Below are 19,042 nucleotides of genomic sequence, written 5' to 3' on the forward strand. Positions count from 1 at the left end.
CCGAGTCTATGGATACCAACCGTGTATGGATACTTCCACGTTTTGTTATGTATAACTATCTTCTCCTGTCTCGGATCGCCCCTAACACTGGATGTAGGCTCCAGCCCCTTAGGTAAAATTGGACTCCAAGAATGGTTCAAACTTGAAAGAGTACCACATTTCCACATTCCCCTTTGCACTAATACGATGATGTATTTAACAATGGGAGCGTAAAGAAATGACAAATGAAAAATTAGATTAACAAACAATGCCCAGGACCACAGTTGTTTTCAACCTGGTGTGGAGAATATTTCCAAGAATATTTAATTCTAAAAATGAGAGCACTATTGTGTTTTTTATCAGAGCTGAAGTAGAGACTCATCATTCTGCTCACAACTTGATTGCGTTGTGGTAAGTGTGCTCACTTTTTACATCAGATTTTGGAATTAAAAGAAGATACAGGAAAGACATACTTCCCCTACCACCATAGAAGACACCAACTAAAAGCTAATGACAATTCTATGTCGTAAATGGCCAAAAAAATAGAGAAAGGGGATTTGCCTTTGTGACTGGATGAGATAACTTTAATTCCAAAGGAAATTACCCTTTTTTAAGTGCACCCTCATGGTCCAACTGCGAATATCACACTGAGCCAAAATTACCAATACCCATAGAATTGTCAAGTACTGCTCTAAAACCTCTGATTGGATATCACATTTAAAGAAAAATAAAAATGTTTACATTGTAGTTGCACCCGTATATTTACGTATAACTATATTAACAAAGACAGCCCAAGATGTTTAAATGGAAATACCATGGATTCTATTAGGACTAGTCACATTTATTTGAATTCTCCAGATGCAACATTTTCTCCAGAGGCCACTGAGTTCTGTGCAAATACTATTCAAAATGGATTCTGTGCTTCAGAAAAATGTTACATTTAAAATGAATAGGCTAACAGCTAACTCACAAAAACTACAACACACAATACCAGGACAAAGGAGCTACGAATACATGGGAATTATCAGATTTTCCAAAAAGAGACCATTATATACCCTTTCAAACGGACCTAATTCTAGGTTCCATATTCACTTTAACACATAGTTTAAGTAAAGTTATGGTTATAAATTAAGGGCCTAATTTAGATCTCAGTGAAGGGGTAACTCCATCACAACGGTGACGGAAACCCGTCTGTCGGAATATAAATCCCATAAGATATCATGGGATTCATATTTCGGCGGACAGGATATCCCTTCACAGTTGTGATGGAGGAACCCATCTGCTGAGATCTAAATCAGGCCCTAAAATTGGAATAAAACACAGAAAATCACCAGTTATGGTAAACTCCAGCTAAATACAGTGCTTATGCCTTCACCATTAATTGTACAGATGTAAATTAAATATGCTTAAAAGATGTGCAATATTAAATTACATGTAACATTAGCATGAACACTATTAATGAACCAACTCAGAATATACTATTATTTATTGGTTTGATAATTAGTTCTTATTTACAATGTTGTGTTTTTACATGTTTTGGTGAATTTTTTAGGTCACTGGAATTGAATTTGGTGTGCACGTTATAGTGTGCATGGCTGTTCCGTGAGGTATATAACACTAATTTCTCAAAAACAACCCAACGTATTTACATCAAACCAAGAAAAAGATTTAGTCAGGTTCTCGAATCACACCAGGTTTGATGCAATTCTGCTCAGCTATTTTTCCGTAGCAGAGAGCAATGTTGAGCATGGGAACTAAAATGGAAAATGGTGCTGTTCTGACCTCCAATTGCTTTACTCACACCCTCCCCCGATGGATCTTCATTAACCCAGCAATGCCAAACCTAAAAAGAATAAACTTTTTTTAAATTGTGCCTAGATTCGTTAAACCATCCCAAAGTTCTAGGCAAAAACTGAAAATGTTTTTGCAAAGGAAGCTCTGACCTAACCACACCTACCTACTGACTGCAGGGCACAGCAAATAACTAAGTAGAGATATGCTCTTTATGGAATAATTTGGCTGGTCCTCAAAATAACTGTTTTTTTTTGTGTGTTTCTGCAACTTTACAAATCTTGGACAGCTAGGTATGGAATTTTGCATAGTATTGTTTTCTTTTCTGCTTCCTGATTTTAGGGCTTTTATCTCTACACCATATATTCTTTTTGCACTCTGTGCTGTATAAAGCAAATATCCCGAGGCCAGAAGTCATTTTCTTGATGCTTCTTCAGCTAACACTGGCATACGAACAGTCTTTGTAAATAGCCCTCCGTGCACCTCTGTTCCAGTACTGCTCCTGGTATTCTCCCTCTGGCTTTTTTCTTGGAGCAAACTCATTTGTGTCTGCCTTCACATCACAGATGTGCCAAATGATTATAGCCCCCTGGGTCCCCTGCTCAAAGGAAGGTCGCATAGTTTGTAAGTGACCTTTTCTTGCATTTAACATTTTTCGGCAGGTGGCTGAAGAAGCTTTCAAGCCATTTGTTTCGTCTTTAGGCTTCCCAGTGGATATCATCTTTCTCTTATTTAGGTGCACCATGAAAAGACCTAGCTCTCTCCTCCATCTTTGTTGCATCAGGTGGTTAAAGCCCACCTCTCTTCTGATGGTTGCGTCTCTGCTCTGTCAGGATGAGCTCCACCCACAAAATATACAGTCTGTCACAGAGCACTCACATAGATTGTGAAGCATGCCCATAGACAGGATATTTTTCTCTGAAAACAAGAACTATTGTTTTTCGTGAATGGGTACTCCAATCTCCACAATAAGATTTCCCTTTTTCATTTATCTTTTTAAGGTCTGAGGATCCCCAAAAAAATTACACAGATCCAAATCAAAATGTTTGGGCCCTATTAAACAAATTTGTGCATGTCGCGGTCCTCCCTGTTTCAGGCTCATGGACCCCGCCTTTGCACCAACTGCGAACATTTTCGACTTTTAGATGGACCACAATTTGCAATTCACAGTCCTGGTGAAAAGAATGCATATAAATCTTTCACATCTGAGACTCTGTACTACTTCTGAGAACTTGTAAATGTGGATAAGGAGACCTTATGTCATTCAGGATTTAAAGAAGCCAAGCGAAGCTCACAAACCCTACTTCACAGTTTTTTTTTTTACTATGCGGGTCCCCTTAGGTGACACCCCCCATCTATGTCCGGGGCTCAGGGTATGCTTACTCTGCCCATCATGGACTCATAAAAACTGTGTAGGCTTATCATAAATTAGTAACATGTGATTTAAGTATTCCTTTTCCAAACATGAATTACAGGTTGCCACATGGCCACTATCTTATTAAAGTATATAAAATAGTTAAAAATAGTCTGTTTAAAATGTTTTTAATAATTGTTTGCAGCAGTATAAGTGGAACTGAAATAGAGATGTAATTAATACCCACATTGGATAGAACTATCAGTAACAACTTAAGATGACAGATTGCCTACTTGGGCAACATGTTGATTTGAGACAGGTTATAATTAAAATTATGAAGTCTGCTTTCTCCTTCTCTGCACAGGTATAAATGAGCAGTAGATATAGACATTACACACATTGCTCCCAATGTAATACTTTGTTTGAGAAAGATCTGCGCAGACCAAAAATAATCACCCTGGTAATTAAATCCTTCATTCAAGTTTTATGTGCGTTAGTGTATAATCAAGAAAATATTTTTGATAAAAAACGGACCATGCATTAAGTCTCTTAAATCACGTCAGAGTGCAAAAGGAAAAAAATATCTTACTGGAGTTCTATTAGTTAGCCTTTGGTGGAAGCGAGAGACACGTCCAAAAACTTCTTGGCAGTATCTGTTAAGTTCTTCTATCTCATCTTCAATTAATACAGCATCCATAGGCTCACTTTTCTGAATCAATTGTTCTCCAAAACCTATCAATTCATCAATCTTGTTGGTGTTTAATGTTATTTCTTGCTTGAAACCCTATGTAAACACAAATTACAAATATTTCAAAAAATCTTCCTAGCTTTAAAAAAAGCCAAATCATACCCAATGTCCCTCTTTGCACTACCCTCACCTGCTTCTAGATCAATTTAAAGCTTACAAGTAAATGTCAACACCCTACAAATTCGTTTAGAAAATAAAGCATAAAACATATCACCATAAAACAACTATTTTACCCAAAATAAAAGTAAAATAGAAGTTATCTATGAGAACATAATTTCCATCACCTTCAGAATTGTGCCTCACAGTAGGATGAATGAAGCCCTCTTTTGAAACAGATAAATAACATGAAGACAATGCTATGCATGCCACTGAATGTTTGCTGTTAAGATAATTCTCGGTTAGTCCATTTCAACTGCCTACTCGAGGCTAGTTTATTACTAATGCATGGTTTCAAAGGCGCAGTCTTCATTAACAGATGGATTTCCCCAAAGAATGCAGTAGCTCCATATCCAATGTTCATTAATCCAAACCGTTGTGACAAACTAACTGTTAGGTGTCTTAACATGTCTTCGGCTTACTGAAAAGGAACAAAGGGCCAGTACATCAGAAGAAGCTCTTGTGTCAATTTTCACTTGCCCAGTATCGGTGGAGGAGCCAAAAACAGCCTACAAAGGTCTAGCCAAGGCCGGGGTTAGGTGACCCACAAGATAGCAAGCATGGAGCACCTGAGAGATCCTAACAAACCCTGCTCATAGGTGTCATAATCTAGAGGATTTTAAGAGTAATATGGCTCTAGCAGAATGGGTCAGTCCAGTCATAAATTAATATGAAGAGCGAGCAAATACTTACTCCCGAGAAGGATCCAACACTCTATTGTGCCAAGAAATGGCCAACAGATTGGCAGAGGAAAGCTCAGGCTCCCAATGTCATTACATAGTCCTTTCAGAATAGTTATAATCTTTCCAAGTCATGATTGATGTCCAGCTACAACTTTGTCAACTCAGCATGTATGATATATTTTGGGATAATATGGCGATGAACACTTTTGCTTGTCCTTCATAGAAATAGGAATATTGCTATGCATTCGACTTTGTGGAGTTCAAAATATACTGCTTTGGCAGGCATAGATCCAGAAATAACTGGATGGTTATTTTCCTGGTACAGTTTAACTACTTAAATGTTCTATGCCTTTGCTTGATGGGCTGAAATCATCCTTTTACACTGTACTACAGTGACCACAAGCATCACAGCTGAACCTGCTTTTCCCAGCCTTGCAATCTTAAAGGATGTGCAAAACCAGTACAAGACAAACGATTGTTGCTTGACTCATAACACAAACTAGAGTATGGCAAATCTAGTGTGTTACTGTAATTCACAGTTAAACACTGATCAGACAGTTTTAACCCATCAGAGGAGGGGAGTGATATACCGATGCTTTCATCCAAGACATTTTCGACCTCTGGTGTCACAATAGCTTATTTAAAAGCACACTGGTGTACTCTTATATGCTACAGATTTCATAGGTGATGCTAAGTGTAAATTTTGATAGTAACTTTAGTGCCATGAAATGCACTCGCCATAGAGAAGATCTGAAGACCATACTCTGCTGCAAGGTGTCCAGAACAATTTGGAAAATGGTTACTGGAAATTCCCACACACACCCTCTCCGTCACAAGACATGTCATGTTGGAGGAATCAATATGGTTCAAATTTGAACATTAAAATATGGTGAGTAGTCCAGTCTGGAGCTTAGAAAGATAGAGGTCTGTCATGAGGATGACTGAAATGTAATGTCTAAATACTGATTCAATGAGCAAAGAAGTTCTACAACAGATCCTGGTCTAGTTCATGTTTATTTGTGGAATGTTTTCCATCATGTATTTTTCCTTACAGTGATATCTCACAGATACTGAACAAGGCATTCTAACACTTTTTTTAATCAATTATAAAGTGTAGCATGAAGACTACAAAGACCTGTACAGACAATTTGGAAAGGACAACCCTTCACAGTTCTCCAGGTCTCCATATGAGATACACATATGTGAAAATCCTTGCATCAGCCCAGTGAGCACAATATGAAAATAAAAGCGGTCATCCTTGAAACCTCAGTTTGAGGTAGTACAATGCAAATGTCATCTTGTAAAAGGGTACATGAGTGCCTTTCACTCTAGGCATTGTATATGCCATATACCAATTGTTGCCAGATCAACTTCCTGTTCAAATGACTATCTGACAACTTCATTGTGGAGTACAAGTGTAAAATTCACCACAAGATCAAGGATACGACATCAGTTATAATTCACCTAACATAAATGCAGTACTACAGGATAGTTTTGTCAAGCAAACCATACCTCATGTGCACTTTAATGGGAATTAAGCACAGGCAGGACCAGGCTTGCTTCCCAGCTGTACACCATTGATTCCTGCCAGGACTGGATATGTTTAGGTTGGCCAGGCATTCTTTAATCATGTTCATTTTCCTAGAGCGGATTCGGGATAACTCTGTGGCAGACTATCACTAACAAGCTTACCAAGAAACATACAGCTTCCCCTCCTTGGTTAACATCTACTGAGGTATCTTAGAGAAGAAAGGTTCTCCTTAAAGTCCCTGTACTTATCTTTGTGAATCTTGAAGGATGCTCATTTTCCCACTTCAGGGAAACGATGCCTCTTAATTTGCATTAATGATATGTTATTCACTAAGCTTAATCCGTGTTAGTTCCAGATCACTGGCTTGGCCATTTACTCCTTTAGGGGGAAAAATCCTAAATTTAAAACAGCCATTTGAAAGGTAAAGTTGATGAGTAGGCAACCATATTTACGAATGGGATGTTGAAGAATAATATTTCGCTTGCAAAACATGGTTTTGCTGGAGAAAGCAATAATATTTTTCATTTTATGCTCATCCCCTTACTTTTTCCACCAGCAAGTCCACTGTGAGGTGAGAGCAGTTGTCCTTTAAACAAATGAAAATTAAGCTTACTTGTCTAAACCACACCACCCAGCTCTGATGGTGGGAATAAAGTACATCTGGGATATTATTCTGGGAGATAAGAAGTCAAAGTGTTCGATCTGATGCTACATATTAGCATACCTTTGAATGACAATTGAAGCTCTCAAAATGGGTACTCTATCACATCTTGAAGTAGCTTTGAATCAGAAAGTGTTTCTGTGCTCACTAGACCACAATGATCTAAAATCCAAGCATGCATTTCTTTAACAGAGCAAGCATTCACTGGCACCTCCTTTTAATGTTTGAGAACCCTTCTTTACATAGCAATACTGCATTTACACAGTTAATAACTATAAGAGGAGATAAGAAACGTAGCCCTCTCCTCCATCTGACAGACACTTTAAAGCATGTAGGATAGAAGTCTCTGACTAAACACAGAGAAAATAATTCCATCTCCCTATTAATGGGCTCAATAAAAAGGAAAGCTATTCTCCAAAATAATAATTTGTACAAAAACTGATTGCGCTCTTCTGTCAGAAAATATGGGGAGTCTCTCACCTGTATACATTTCCTTCTGCTCATCAGAAAATGTAATCTGCACGACGAGATAGTGCTCCTGCCTCTCTGGTGCAAGACTTTGGAGTCTAAGACCAAGCCTTTGTAAATAGATTGGAGGATCATCTTATGCCTCCTACCCCTGCTTTGCCCATTCCAAATAAGGTCCTATATATCTGCTACGTTAACATGCACGGCCAATACCATAAACCTAGTGCTAGTCATATTGTTTACAGGAAAGAGCATGAACGTGTGTTTTGGGAATTCCAGAAGCATGTACAGTATTGTCTTTGTTGTAAGATTCTTTAGAAAAGGGTTTTCGGTCCTCCCATTGTGAGATTTAATCCTGAAGGTGATGCAAACAAAAAGAGCAAGTCATGGGAAAAAATCGTTTTGCAGTTAAGCAACTTGTTCAGTTACCAAATGTTATATATTTTATGCTAATCCTTACAATTCACATGCTTTTGGTTTCTTAAAATATCTATGTTCATGTGTCGCCACCAAATAAATTATAATGATATGTCTAATATACTACATTTATTTTTTAATTCTAGTCTAAACCAAACACAGTTAAAACATAGTATCACTCCCAATATATTCTAGCTAATGTTCCAAAGGTAGCGGACACTAGAGATACATACATTTAATTGCCGCATCTTGTCATCAACATCACAATGAGAGAAATGCTCAACGTTGGTGAGCTGAAGGTCCATTTCTGTAAGCCAAACAAGAATGCTGTCCCTGGTTCCCTCGAACTCCTCCCTCTGACTGGTGAAGTGCTAAACCACGAAAGCAAGGGGGACAATCATTACATCTGAATAGTATCACAAACACCATCTACTGCATATAGTAATCTAACAGGTGGCGTGCAACAACAGTCACACAGCCACAGATTCCTCTCACATACAAAGGAATCTTCAGGAATTAGCATCAAGTCAAATTTCTACATTAAATATGTTCAATTAATTCATGTACACCATAGTCCATGAAATCCAAGTTGACAAGTAGAAGCATGTTTAACATCTGATAAATGTTACACATGCTAGGATAAAACCTACAAATATATGATACATGTTACAAATGTAGGATAAAACCTACATTTGTAGGTGAATGTGTGGAAGAAAGTTGCTTTGAAATGCCATAATCTACCGCAGCCACAATTGACAGACAAGGATTTAATTGTTGGGAACTGTAGAAAGAACTCTTTCTGTACCTTAAAATCTTGGCATACAAATACTTAAAAGTCAGTCATAACTTAATGTTTGTGTAGCGCTCATGAAGAGCTACAACTAATAGTGATTTATTACCATTTTCTATTAGAAAGTAAAACTCAAGAACAAAAGAATAGGGTTTTTTAATGAAACACTTGTATAAAATAGGGCTCCATACTTTTCAGGAGTCCATGGGACTAACAGGGACTAAAGGTTGACAGTCAAGGGGCCTGGGATTCTTTGACTTTGATGTCACCTGGTCTGTCCAGCTTGGGCTCTGCAAACTGGGTCAACTACAACCCTTTCAGGAATTTGGTACTTGACTCTCAGTGGTAGTGAAGGCAAGCAGTCATAGGCTTCTCAGGGATGTTACTGTGAAGGGTGCAACTGGCTGGGTGTTCAGCAGATATCTTAGAGAGTAATAAAGTGAACATCTAGCCCTGTGCTTATCTTTGCAGAAAGGGATATACTTTAATCCACATTAAAACTTAAAAGTACACACCAAACAAAAGTATGAGGCACTCAATCTCTGGTGCAGGACTATTAACTCATGTGTGACAGTGCCCCCTTGGCCTCTTCTACCTCCCTTAGTCCAAGGTATTCTGGTGCAGATGTCAGCACAGTTGCACTGCTCCCCACTTTGGTCCGTTTAATCATTATTAAACTCTCAGTCTCTCAATGTTTGCTTCATTCACAATCTGGGTCTGTGGTAGGCTTTTTACCCTGGCCTCCCTGTCCCACAGGCTTGGCCATCTCTGTAAGGGAAGACGCAATGGCCGCAGGTGCATCGTGCAGCTGCTCCACTTCCTATGAGCAAAAAGGGTCACACAGCAGCGTCCAGCTATCTCCAGATGGCAGCTCTCTTCAGGCATTCACCAGAATATAGGAATGCAGGTTCAGGTAGGTCATTCTTCCTCCTAGACTGGGTGAGTTGTTGATTAAGCAGCTCGGCCCTCCCTGGTCGAGGCAGCAGTGCAGTCCACTTTTGGTCACAGGTCTGGGATCAGCAGCTGAGTTCAATCCAGGTGATTTAGTGCAGCATCAGTTGGATCTGGTTGGGTGTACTTCCAATCAGTACCTCAGCAGCTGCATAGTCACTCAGGAACACAGTGACAAGTACCTCAAGGCAGCAGCTCACTTCCAGTGGCGTAGTCCATACAGGCACATATTTCGGCAAGTGGCATGGGGGTAGCCACAATACAAGTCTGTTCTGACACACTTTCGGCAGGTAACATGGGCTTATTCTACAGTGACGCAGACCTCTCAGACACACTTGGGTCAATTCCCACAGCTCCAACAGCAAAGTCAATTAAGACACATTTGGTGAGTGTTGTGATTTAGCAATAATCGTTTCTTCAGCATGGTATACTGCTTTAAAAACTTTGGGGCCACGGCTGCAACAGTAAGGTTGGCAGCACCATTCATTCAGGCACACTTCAGCAGTGACATGAATATTCTGCTATGCTGATGATGACCAGCAACGAGCCTGGAGCATGCCAGTAATGATTCTATGAGACTCTTTCTGACTGAGCCACAATACAGGGGTCAAGTGCTCTGGCCCACACAAGTAGTTTGCTCCTCCTGTAGGGTTGGCTCGCTCCTTCTTTCTTGTTTCAGGCAGGGTCCCCCGACATTCGAATAGTGAAGTAATAACTCTTCCTTCTGATCACTAGCTCCACCTGAGGTCCTCTCACATCTGGAAAGCCAGCCGACAGAAAGACACTAGCCTTGGTTACTCAGTAGACCTCTGTGGACAATACTCTCCTTGGTCATCGAGAACTTGGAGGTTAAACAACAAGTGGGTCAACAGATCCCACTTTTATACAAGTACAGCAGACATAGAATGTGCATTCTTTGTATGCACTTCCAACCCGGTTTGAGTCGGATCTTCTGGAGTCGGTTTTTGTCTCGAGTGATGTTCCTGGCAAAAGAACAGTCTCCAGGCTGCAGCTCCCAAAATAGAGGCTCAACAAATATGAGCATTCTGCACTTGGCTATCACAGCCACATCGGACACTGATCAGAAGAGAGACAAAGGGCTGACCTCTTTCTAAAGACCTTTTATACTCTGACAAGAACTGCAGTCCTACCCTTCACCTCTACTATCCATGAAATGGTAGTATTCAGGCAGACTAATTAAGTTATTTCTGTTGCATATGAACCTCACTGGACTTATAAGGGGAAATTATATCTGCATTCCCCACTTCAGTGTCAAGATCTCCACCACCAATTCTCAAGAATGACAACAATACATTTCCACCTTCTAAGAAAGTAACCTTGCCTCCCTCTCTTGCATACAAACAAGCCAGGGGCTTACAAAATGTAATCCACTTCATCGTGGATCACTGTGTGTAACATGACACCACACTCATACATACATACATACATACATACATGCATCCGCTTGGGATATCAGTGCAGGGATCCAGGGGCATCTCTGACAGTGGAACTTTACACGAGTGGGCCAGTCTGGTCACACTAGGATCACTGTACTACATGCTTGAACCTGTGAGAGAGACAGTGATCTCCTGTCATTAGGAGAGCATGCTTGGTGCACCCCGTCGAGGTCCAAGTTGGGTCCAATACCGGACTCATATCAAGGGTCAAGCCTTGGCCTTTGCAGACACTACATTAGTGAGTGGCTGGGGCCCAAACATTCAAAAAGCAGGATAGCCGATTCTTGCCATTTGATAACTGAGGGGCACATGGTAGTACAACATGCATGGGACATCCCTATCCCAACAATAGTCAATGAAAGAATAATGCTCTAATAAAACAATCTAAACAATTCTCCAAAACTAAACATTCAAAGGTGGTAATTGCTTAGAACTCCAATCAACTAACACTTAATATGGCTCCATAAACAAGAAAAGTCAATGTTGAGTCACAACTATTACAACTTTTCTTAGATACAGCACAGAGAGCTAAGGTGACATTTACAGGATGGATATCAGTGGTGAGCTCGGTCCTAAATATAGGAACATAAGTAAGAATGTGCAGCACAAAGTTCTCCCTCCCAAACTATACAGAGCCCAAGCTGCATTAACACAAAACAATGCATCATTGAACTATGAAGGGCATTACCAAAGATGAAAAGGAAGGGCGATATGTAATAATGTACCTGCTGAACAACATGTCTGTTAAAGCTGGGTTTATTTTTTATGCCAGACCACCTCAACAAGCTGAAATAAAACCTCAGTTTCATACATGTTTTTGATGAACACCTTTAAATAAGGACCTTTTTCCCTTTTCTTGTGGGATATGTCATCAAGAAGCTTCTCATCCAATCCTGCTGGAACTCACTCTCCCAACAAATGTGAACTATTCTGTCCTGCTGTGAATGCTGTATTTAAGAGCTCTCTTGGTTGCTAGTTGTTTTGTGACAAAACAACCTGATAGAACATTACAGATATTACAAATTATATTTTAGTTTGGCTGTATGGAAATTCATATTAGGCCACAAGAAAGGGACATGCCCATGGAATGCACCAGGGTATGACTTGCTAATTACAATAACTCACATGAGCTAATCAATACAATAAAATGTGGTGATGTACGCGTTTTAAATACCTCAAGCAATATTATCAACCTGGAAGGCATGAGAAATTAAAGCATCCAATTGAGCTATGCCCTTAAAATATGCCTACTTGGCACTATCTTAGATAATTAAGGGAATCACAAAAAGACATAGGGCCTAATTTAGAGTTTGGCTTAAGGAATAGTCTTTTGTGATTGTCAGATTCACCATAATACAAGTGTGTGTTGCCCTATGGCACTTGTATTACAGCGGAGTATCTCGCCCATCAAACTTTAACTAAGGCCCTTTATTTCTAAACACATTCCTGTGCACATATGCAAGCAATACTGAGGTTTATGAAGCTGTAACCTATTTAACTGTTAGGAGTACACATTGAACATTTATGATAATAATAACTTTCCTCAAATACATCATATTTATTTCTATTTACTCTAAGCTTAAGTATGTAAAGTTAGCACATTCTAAAAAATGTGCATGCATAAGGGTAAGAAATTAGACAGATTTCACAAATAATAATCTTGTTTTTTTTTAACATGAAATGTTCACTTCTGAACAGGGTGTTTTGAACAGGGTCAGACTGGCCTAAAGGCCAGTCGGCAGTGCCTGGTGGGCTTGTCTAACAGGTCTCTGTGTGGGGCATTTGTTTCTGGGCCTGTTTTATGGTTTGCTGGGCCAATTTTTTCTGTTCATCTACAACTTTTTCTGCATCAAGCTCAAATCCAAGCAGTCTTCGATACGTTGCAATATAGAATGCATTTACATTTTAAATACTGCCCAAATTTGCAAACATGCACCACTTTTCTAGCTATCGCATTTAATCACAGAGGCCACTTTTATTTTGGTGCCGGGACATTTTCCGTCCCAGTCCAACCCTGCTTTTCAATACCTTCTACAAACCCAGTAGCAGGTACTTTTAGCTGCCACTTTAATATTCTTGAATGTTAACAGCACTGCAAGTGTTTGTGAATACCCACAAAGTTATGTCTGTCGGGACTTGGTCTTATTTTAACTGTTTTGCCTGGCGTACAAGTTACTTACCTTCAGTAATGATGTATCTGGTAGAGATGATTCTAGCCGCAGATTCCTTAACATAGAATTATCCCCAGGCATGAGACTGGACCCGGAAAATTTTTTGCCACAGCATCTCTGCGCGCCGAGGGCGGCACCATGTGACTTTGCCCTGACGTTGTCCGCGGGCATGATGTCAGCGAGGTCACATAAGTCCCACCCCGGCGCGCTGATGTCAGTTTTCTTTTGAGAACTTTTCCGCGCCACAACGCAGAGCCATCACAACAAAATAGTGAGAATATGGGAACAGTGTGCGAAAAAATCAGGTAAACAGAAAGGGAAGAAGCAAATGGTGAGGAACAGCACCATTTGGGAAAGTGCCAGGCACTGAGTTACTGAAAGTCATTGAAGGAAAGAGCAGAGCACCGCTCTGAGAAGCAACCTTGCATAGCAAAGGCGATATCCTCCCTGGAGGCAGAAAACCAAGTGAAAAATGTCATAGCACACGACAGTCTGCAACCACAATCTATAACCGTGAAGGGCAATAAGTCCGGAACAGATGAGTAACAACAAATTACCCCAAGACAACACCACCAAGGAGTGTTGTATCCCCTGTAAAGAGCTAAGGGCTGAGGCACAGCAAAGAGACACCAACCCAGAGGACTACAGAGGAGTCAGAAACCCCAAGCAATGAAAAGGGAGAAGATTATGAGTAGGCCCCACACTGGAATAACCAGGGTGTAGGGATGCAGAAGTACACAGGAACCTACCGTCCAATTACCAGAAAGGAAGGAATGGAACAAATAAACAAAACAAAGCATCCTGCCAGGAAGGAAGTGAAAGAGGGCACTCACAGAAGACAAAGCCACCCGGAGGGAGGTGAGTGCAGAAGACCAAGCTGAAGGTCCTCACAGAACGGGGAGGAAGGGCTGGCCGTGAAGGAATCTGCGGCTAGAATCGTCTTTCCTAGATACATTGTTACCGATGGTAAGTAACTTGTCCATCTGATAGAGACTACTAGCTGCAGATTCCTTAATGCAGAATAGATACCCTAACCATTCCCCGAGGGGAGGAGAACCTCACCAGCTTGGAAGAACACAGGGCCCCAACAGGGGATGTGTCATGGGAACAGGAAGGACGGCCCAGCCCTCACCAAGCAGAAGTAAGCAAGAACAAGAAGAAGGGAAGGCCAAGATACCACAAGCCTACCCGAGGGGCAAAGGGCATCCGGCAGGAAAACCCGGAGGGACAGACGGCACAAAGAGAGTACCAAAGGAAGAAAAGAACCATCCACAAAATCCAAGGAGAAGAGGTGGAAACGGAGACAGAGCCTGCCTCAGGAGAATACACCCAGCTAAGGGGACAGCTGAATGGGCCACAGCCCCTAAGCAGGGTACAAGGCAGGAACGGCCCCACGGCTGAGAAGCGCATACGTGAGAAGGAAGACACAGTCGTGCAAAGCTCCAGCAGAGCAAGGGACAGGAGCACACTGGTACACGCCGAAGCCAGCGGAGGTGGACCATAACGACCAGGCGACGCAGCAGGCAGCTGGTAAATACTATGAAGTAGTGGGCCCAGAACAGCGACCCCCGGGAAGCGAGACACATGTAGTACAGACCTAAAGCCGTCAACCAGAACACAGGAGAACACCAGAATATCCTAGGCCCCCTGGAATACAAGGCAGAGGACCAGGCCGAAACATTGGATAATAAGGTGGAAACACCACAACACGACGCAGTAGACGGCACGACAAAAGTCAGTCTGGCAATCCAGAGGCTGAAGAGGGAAGGCAAAACGCACAGAAGCAGATATCCCACAGGAACAAAGGGCAAAAGGTACGACAGGCAAACCCTGTAGAATAAAGATACTAAGCAGGACAGAGATGGAGCAGCGCAGGCTGCGCTAAGGCGGAAGAAAAAAGGACCGCACCAAGCGGTATACAGTGACGCCAGGAAACGACAGGAACCCAAGAAGATATCCACACCCACCCAGCTTAGGACAGAGCTATACAATAACCAACAAGTACCCCACCTAGGGTATGACATGTCCCAAAACAAAACAGGGGAACACCTCTTAGGGAAACCCACAGCAGAGGTCAAGAACATAAAAGACCTGTGGTTATCACCACCGGCGGCTTACCAATCAGCCAAAAAAAACACAGATGGTCCAACCTGAGGACCTATACGGCTTCACTAACAGCCAAAAAAACACACACCACAAAATCTGAAAAAGTACAGAGAGGCCAACCAAAGGACCCTGAAGGCATTCTAAGCCACACACAGCACACAGACGGACCAACCGAAACACTAGGCCCAGAGAAAGGTGGGATAAACGCCTCCCATAAGACACTTGAGGACCGACAAGCCGAAGCTTATGGAGGGGGAGGAGGACAGAGTCCTGCAAGGAGTTGTTGAATAGCGGAGCCCGCGTGGGTGTTAAACAAAAGAATCCCATCAAAAGACAGGTCAGCAAGACACTCCCGAATATTCTCCGGAGAGACGCTGTCCCACAACCAAGCATGGCGGCGGAGGGCCACAGAACTCGCCATAGCGTGGGCAAAAGAATCAGAGACATCCAAGGCCGAACGGAGAATAAATGCAGCTTACTCCCAAGCATCCAGCACATGGTGCCGCTGATCAGCATGGACACCTTCTTGGGAGGTGCGAGACAGAAGGGACTCCGCAGAAGCCCATAGGCCGGAGTTGGCCTTGGCCAACACACACAGTGTGTTGTGCGTGCAGAGCAGCACTAGTGGAAGCGAAAATGTTACGCCCCCCAGGAGTCCAACTACCGTGACGGAGGGAGCAACACTGAAGGCAAAGAAGGAAAAGCAGTCTGCAGGACAGGGCCCTGGGCAAATGGGTGGGAAAAAAGACAGATTGTATCGAGAGGGGCAGGACGGTGGCGGTGGAGGAGCGGCTGAGGCACTGGATCCCCCATAGCAGGACGCCCCCAGAAGAGAGTTGTGGAGCGAAGCTTCAAATGGAAGAAGCGGCTCCCCTCCACCACAGCCCTGGTGGAGAACCTCCAACAAGTGGTCCGTTGGGAGTGGAGCGACCGGGTTGCCCATTTGCAAAACGCCAGTCGGTGGCTGTGGAAATGGCCCGGAAAAAGGCTACGCTCGCCTCCGTAGGGCGTCGTGGGGGAGACAGCAACTCTTCCTTGGGCAAAGGCTGCAAACTAAGCCGCCCGCCCCGTGCCCTGCTGGAAGAAGACATGGCCAGACCCTGGAGGATGGAAGACCCATGGACGAGTGAGGGGCCAGAGGGGTCTCCGGGGAAGTCCACGGGGCAATCAACTGCAAGGTGCGGAAGAGCGGGTCCAGGGGCTGTGGACGCGGAGACGGCGTAGAACCTGCCCTGGAAGCCACCGTGGAAAAGATAACGACGCAGCGCCCAGTCTCCGGTGAAGTGGAGTAAAGGAGATGACAATCCTCCGGATAGGAAGGAACATCGGAGAAGAGTTGCCGATCCGACGTCGGGACGGTGCTGGGGAGTCTGCCATAGGTACCGGTGTGTCCTCGATTGGCGCTGTGCCCACCAGGGTGCCGAGTCAACCTCCACCACCACGTGCCTCATAGGAGAAAGGGCGGGCGGTGCCGAAGTGGCCAATAAACGCGGCAGCTGCCTGCGCAGAGGACAGAGAGGGCCTCGGGGAGGCGCCCCCGGTCCCGGCCCTCACCCTTGAATCTGCCGGCGAGTCCACGAAAGGCCTCGTGCATGGCGAGGGTTCGGCGAACGTCTAAGGAAGAGGAGGGGGGCCCGAAGAAATCTGCAGAGCCGGGGCATAGGCCTTCAAGGAAACGGCGGATAGGGTGGCAGCAAGTGAGGGCGCACGTCCCAGGAGGAACCGCGCCCTCTGTAGAACGAGGACAGGACCTCGGTGGCAAGCTGCAGGACATACCGGCGGGCGAACGACGCCCGTGGGGCCTCGGAGAATAATGATGTTGCAGCTGGAATCTGTGGCTTCTGGACCCTTCCGAGGTAGGGGACGGCTGATGTGATGAGACTGATCTGGACAAGCAGGCCGAAAGCAATTTTATCCAGCGCTCCCGCCGGGACGTCTGCTTGAGATGCTGATAAGCGTCGCATTCCATAGAATCATGGTGCTCGCCCAAACACCACATACAAATAGGGTGAAGGTCCGTCGCCAACATCTGACGTGTAGAAGAAGCACACGTCTTGAAACCCAAAGGCATTGCACACTGTTCCCAATGCAAAGCCGTTAAAAGAGGCCTGAATACAAGTCAAGGGAACTCACTCCGGATCTGCGTTGCACGCGGAAAAGAAGGAAACTGACGTCAGCACCCCGGGATGCGACGAAAGTGACCTTGCTGACGTAATGTCTGCGGACAACGTCTGGGCAGAGTCACGTGGTGACGCCCCCGCGCGCAGAGTTGCTGTGGCAAAAAAACATCCGGATCCAGTCTCATGCCTGGGGATAATTCTATGTTAAGGAATCTGAGGCTAGTAGTCTCTATCAGATCAATACTATAGTCTCCAGGCACTCTCACTTTCAGCCTAAATTGTCACCTTAGAATATATATTAATGTGTATATTTTGTGAATCGTACACACTTGTAAAAGACTTCTTTGCATGAAAACGTATGATGATGCTAGCTCTGTGAATCATGTTCCAGTTTGTTGTAACAAGTGAGACCTAAGCATTGTAAAAGTTGTGCATACCAGGCCCTTCTGTTTAGCCACAGAGTAAAGATTACAGGTGGTTCATCTTGAATCCATACACATAGCACATTAGATATGGTTTATTGGGAAGGGAGAGGGTGATTAAGATGACATATGTGAGTATCTATTCTTACATATCTATGCGGTTCATGACAGCTCCTGTCCCAGCCCCATTTTCCCTATGGAAGAAGTGTGGGACTAGGCAGGGCAGGATTCTGCTTTCTACATTTCAAGAAGAGTGACTGACATGTTTATCCTGGGTTCTGGTTCATTCTCAGAGTGGGTTAATTTATATGGGTGAAGTGCTTGCAGTATACATATGCTTCTTTCTAATTACTCTGGGTGTAAATTATATGGCTAAACTAAGAAGCAAATGTCAAAAGGATGGTTTATGGTAAGAAAGCATCATGCATATAGCACAATTCACACTCCTATCATGCTCAGTTCACCCCATTGTCCACCAAGTGTAAAACATGGTGGGGTGTCAATGTGGTATGCATTGTGCATTCCATTACAAAACAGTGAATATCAGTGGGGGTTTTTTTTAAACCATAACTAACCTTTAGCTTTGTTTTTCAGTGAGATTCTGAGGATTTTTTTATGATGTATAATATCCATCTATCAGGCAGCAACCCCTGTTATGAAAGGCCAATAGCCCTGTGCAGATGGGCTTGGGTGCAGTTCCTGACAGTTGCTAATTTCACTGCACATGGCTTTCAGCCTAGTGCAGCACAGGTTGGCCACGGTTCCTGGCCTTCAGCCATGCCTGTCGTGTTATCTCTCCAGTCAATCAGTGCCTGCTGCAGCCAGCATCAGGACAAACACTATGAAACTAGACACAGGTTGTAACCTGCCACAAAGCCTTGCGCCCAGTGCATTAGTCAAGGAAACTGCTGAAACTCATGGTCATTATGCTATGTGCGTGTAGTTTGGCCACAGGCCAGGCCGGGCCCTCTGCCCAAATCACATGGCTAGCAACCCCCTGCTGCAACTAGGGCCCTGCAAAGAAGGAGCTAATAGTATAATATATCGTGTGACTACGGCCATTGGAGATTTCTTTTTATATTCCATTATTAAGTATTAAGTATGTATGTTTTTATATTTTTGGGTTGGATTTGGGGACCCTGGAAGCAGGTTGTTGTCCCTAAAAAGGCTGTTTCCAGGTCCAATCAACCCTTGATCACTTAGCTTGGCCCAAGGATTTGTTTTTAAATATTTTTTT

General features: G+C 43.2%; 1 protein-coding gene across 1 annotated transcript in view; it reads right to left on the bottom strand.

The window, feature by feature from the left end:
• SYNE2 (spectrin repeat containing nuclear envelope protein 2) overlaps positions 1-19,042 on the bottom strand; it is a 1,750,628-nt gene that overhangs the window by 67,891 nt on the left and 1,663,695 nt on the right. The window contains exons 143-144 of the mRNA XM_086937933.1: positions 8,022-8,159; positions 3,714-3,908 (exon numbers count right to left, since the gene is read on the bottom strand). Of these exons, the coding sequence (XP_086794059.1) occupies positions 3,714-3,908; positions 8,022-8,159 (333 nt within the window). The remainder of the gene's footprint in view (positions 1-3,713; positions 3,909-8,021; positions 8,160-19,042) is intronic.

This window comes from Lissotriton vulgaris, chromosome 9 (genome assembly GCF_964263255.1).
Source record: "Lissotriton vulgaris chromosome 9, aLisVul1.2, whole genome shotgun sequence".
NCBI classification, from domain to species: Eukaryota; Metazoa; Chordata; class Amphibia; order Caudata; family Salamandridae; genus Lissotriton; species Lissotriton vulgaris.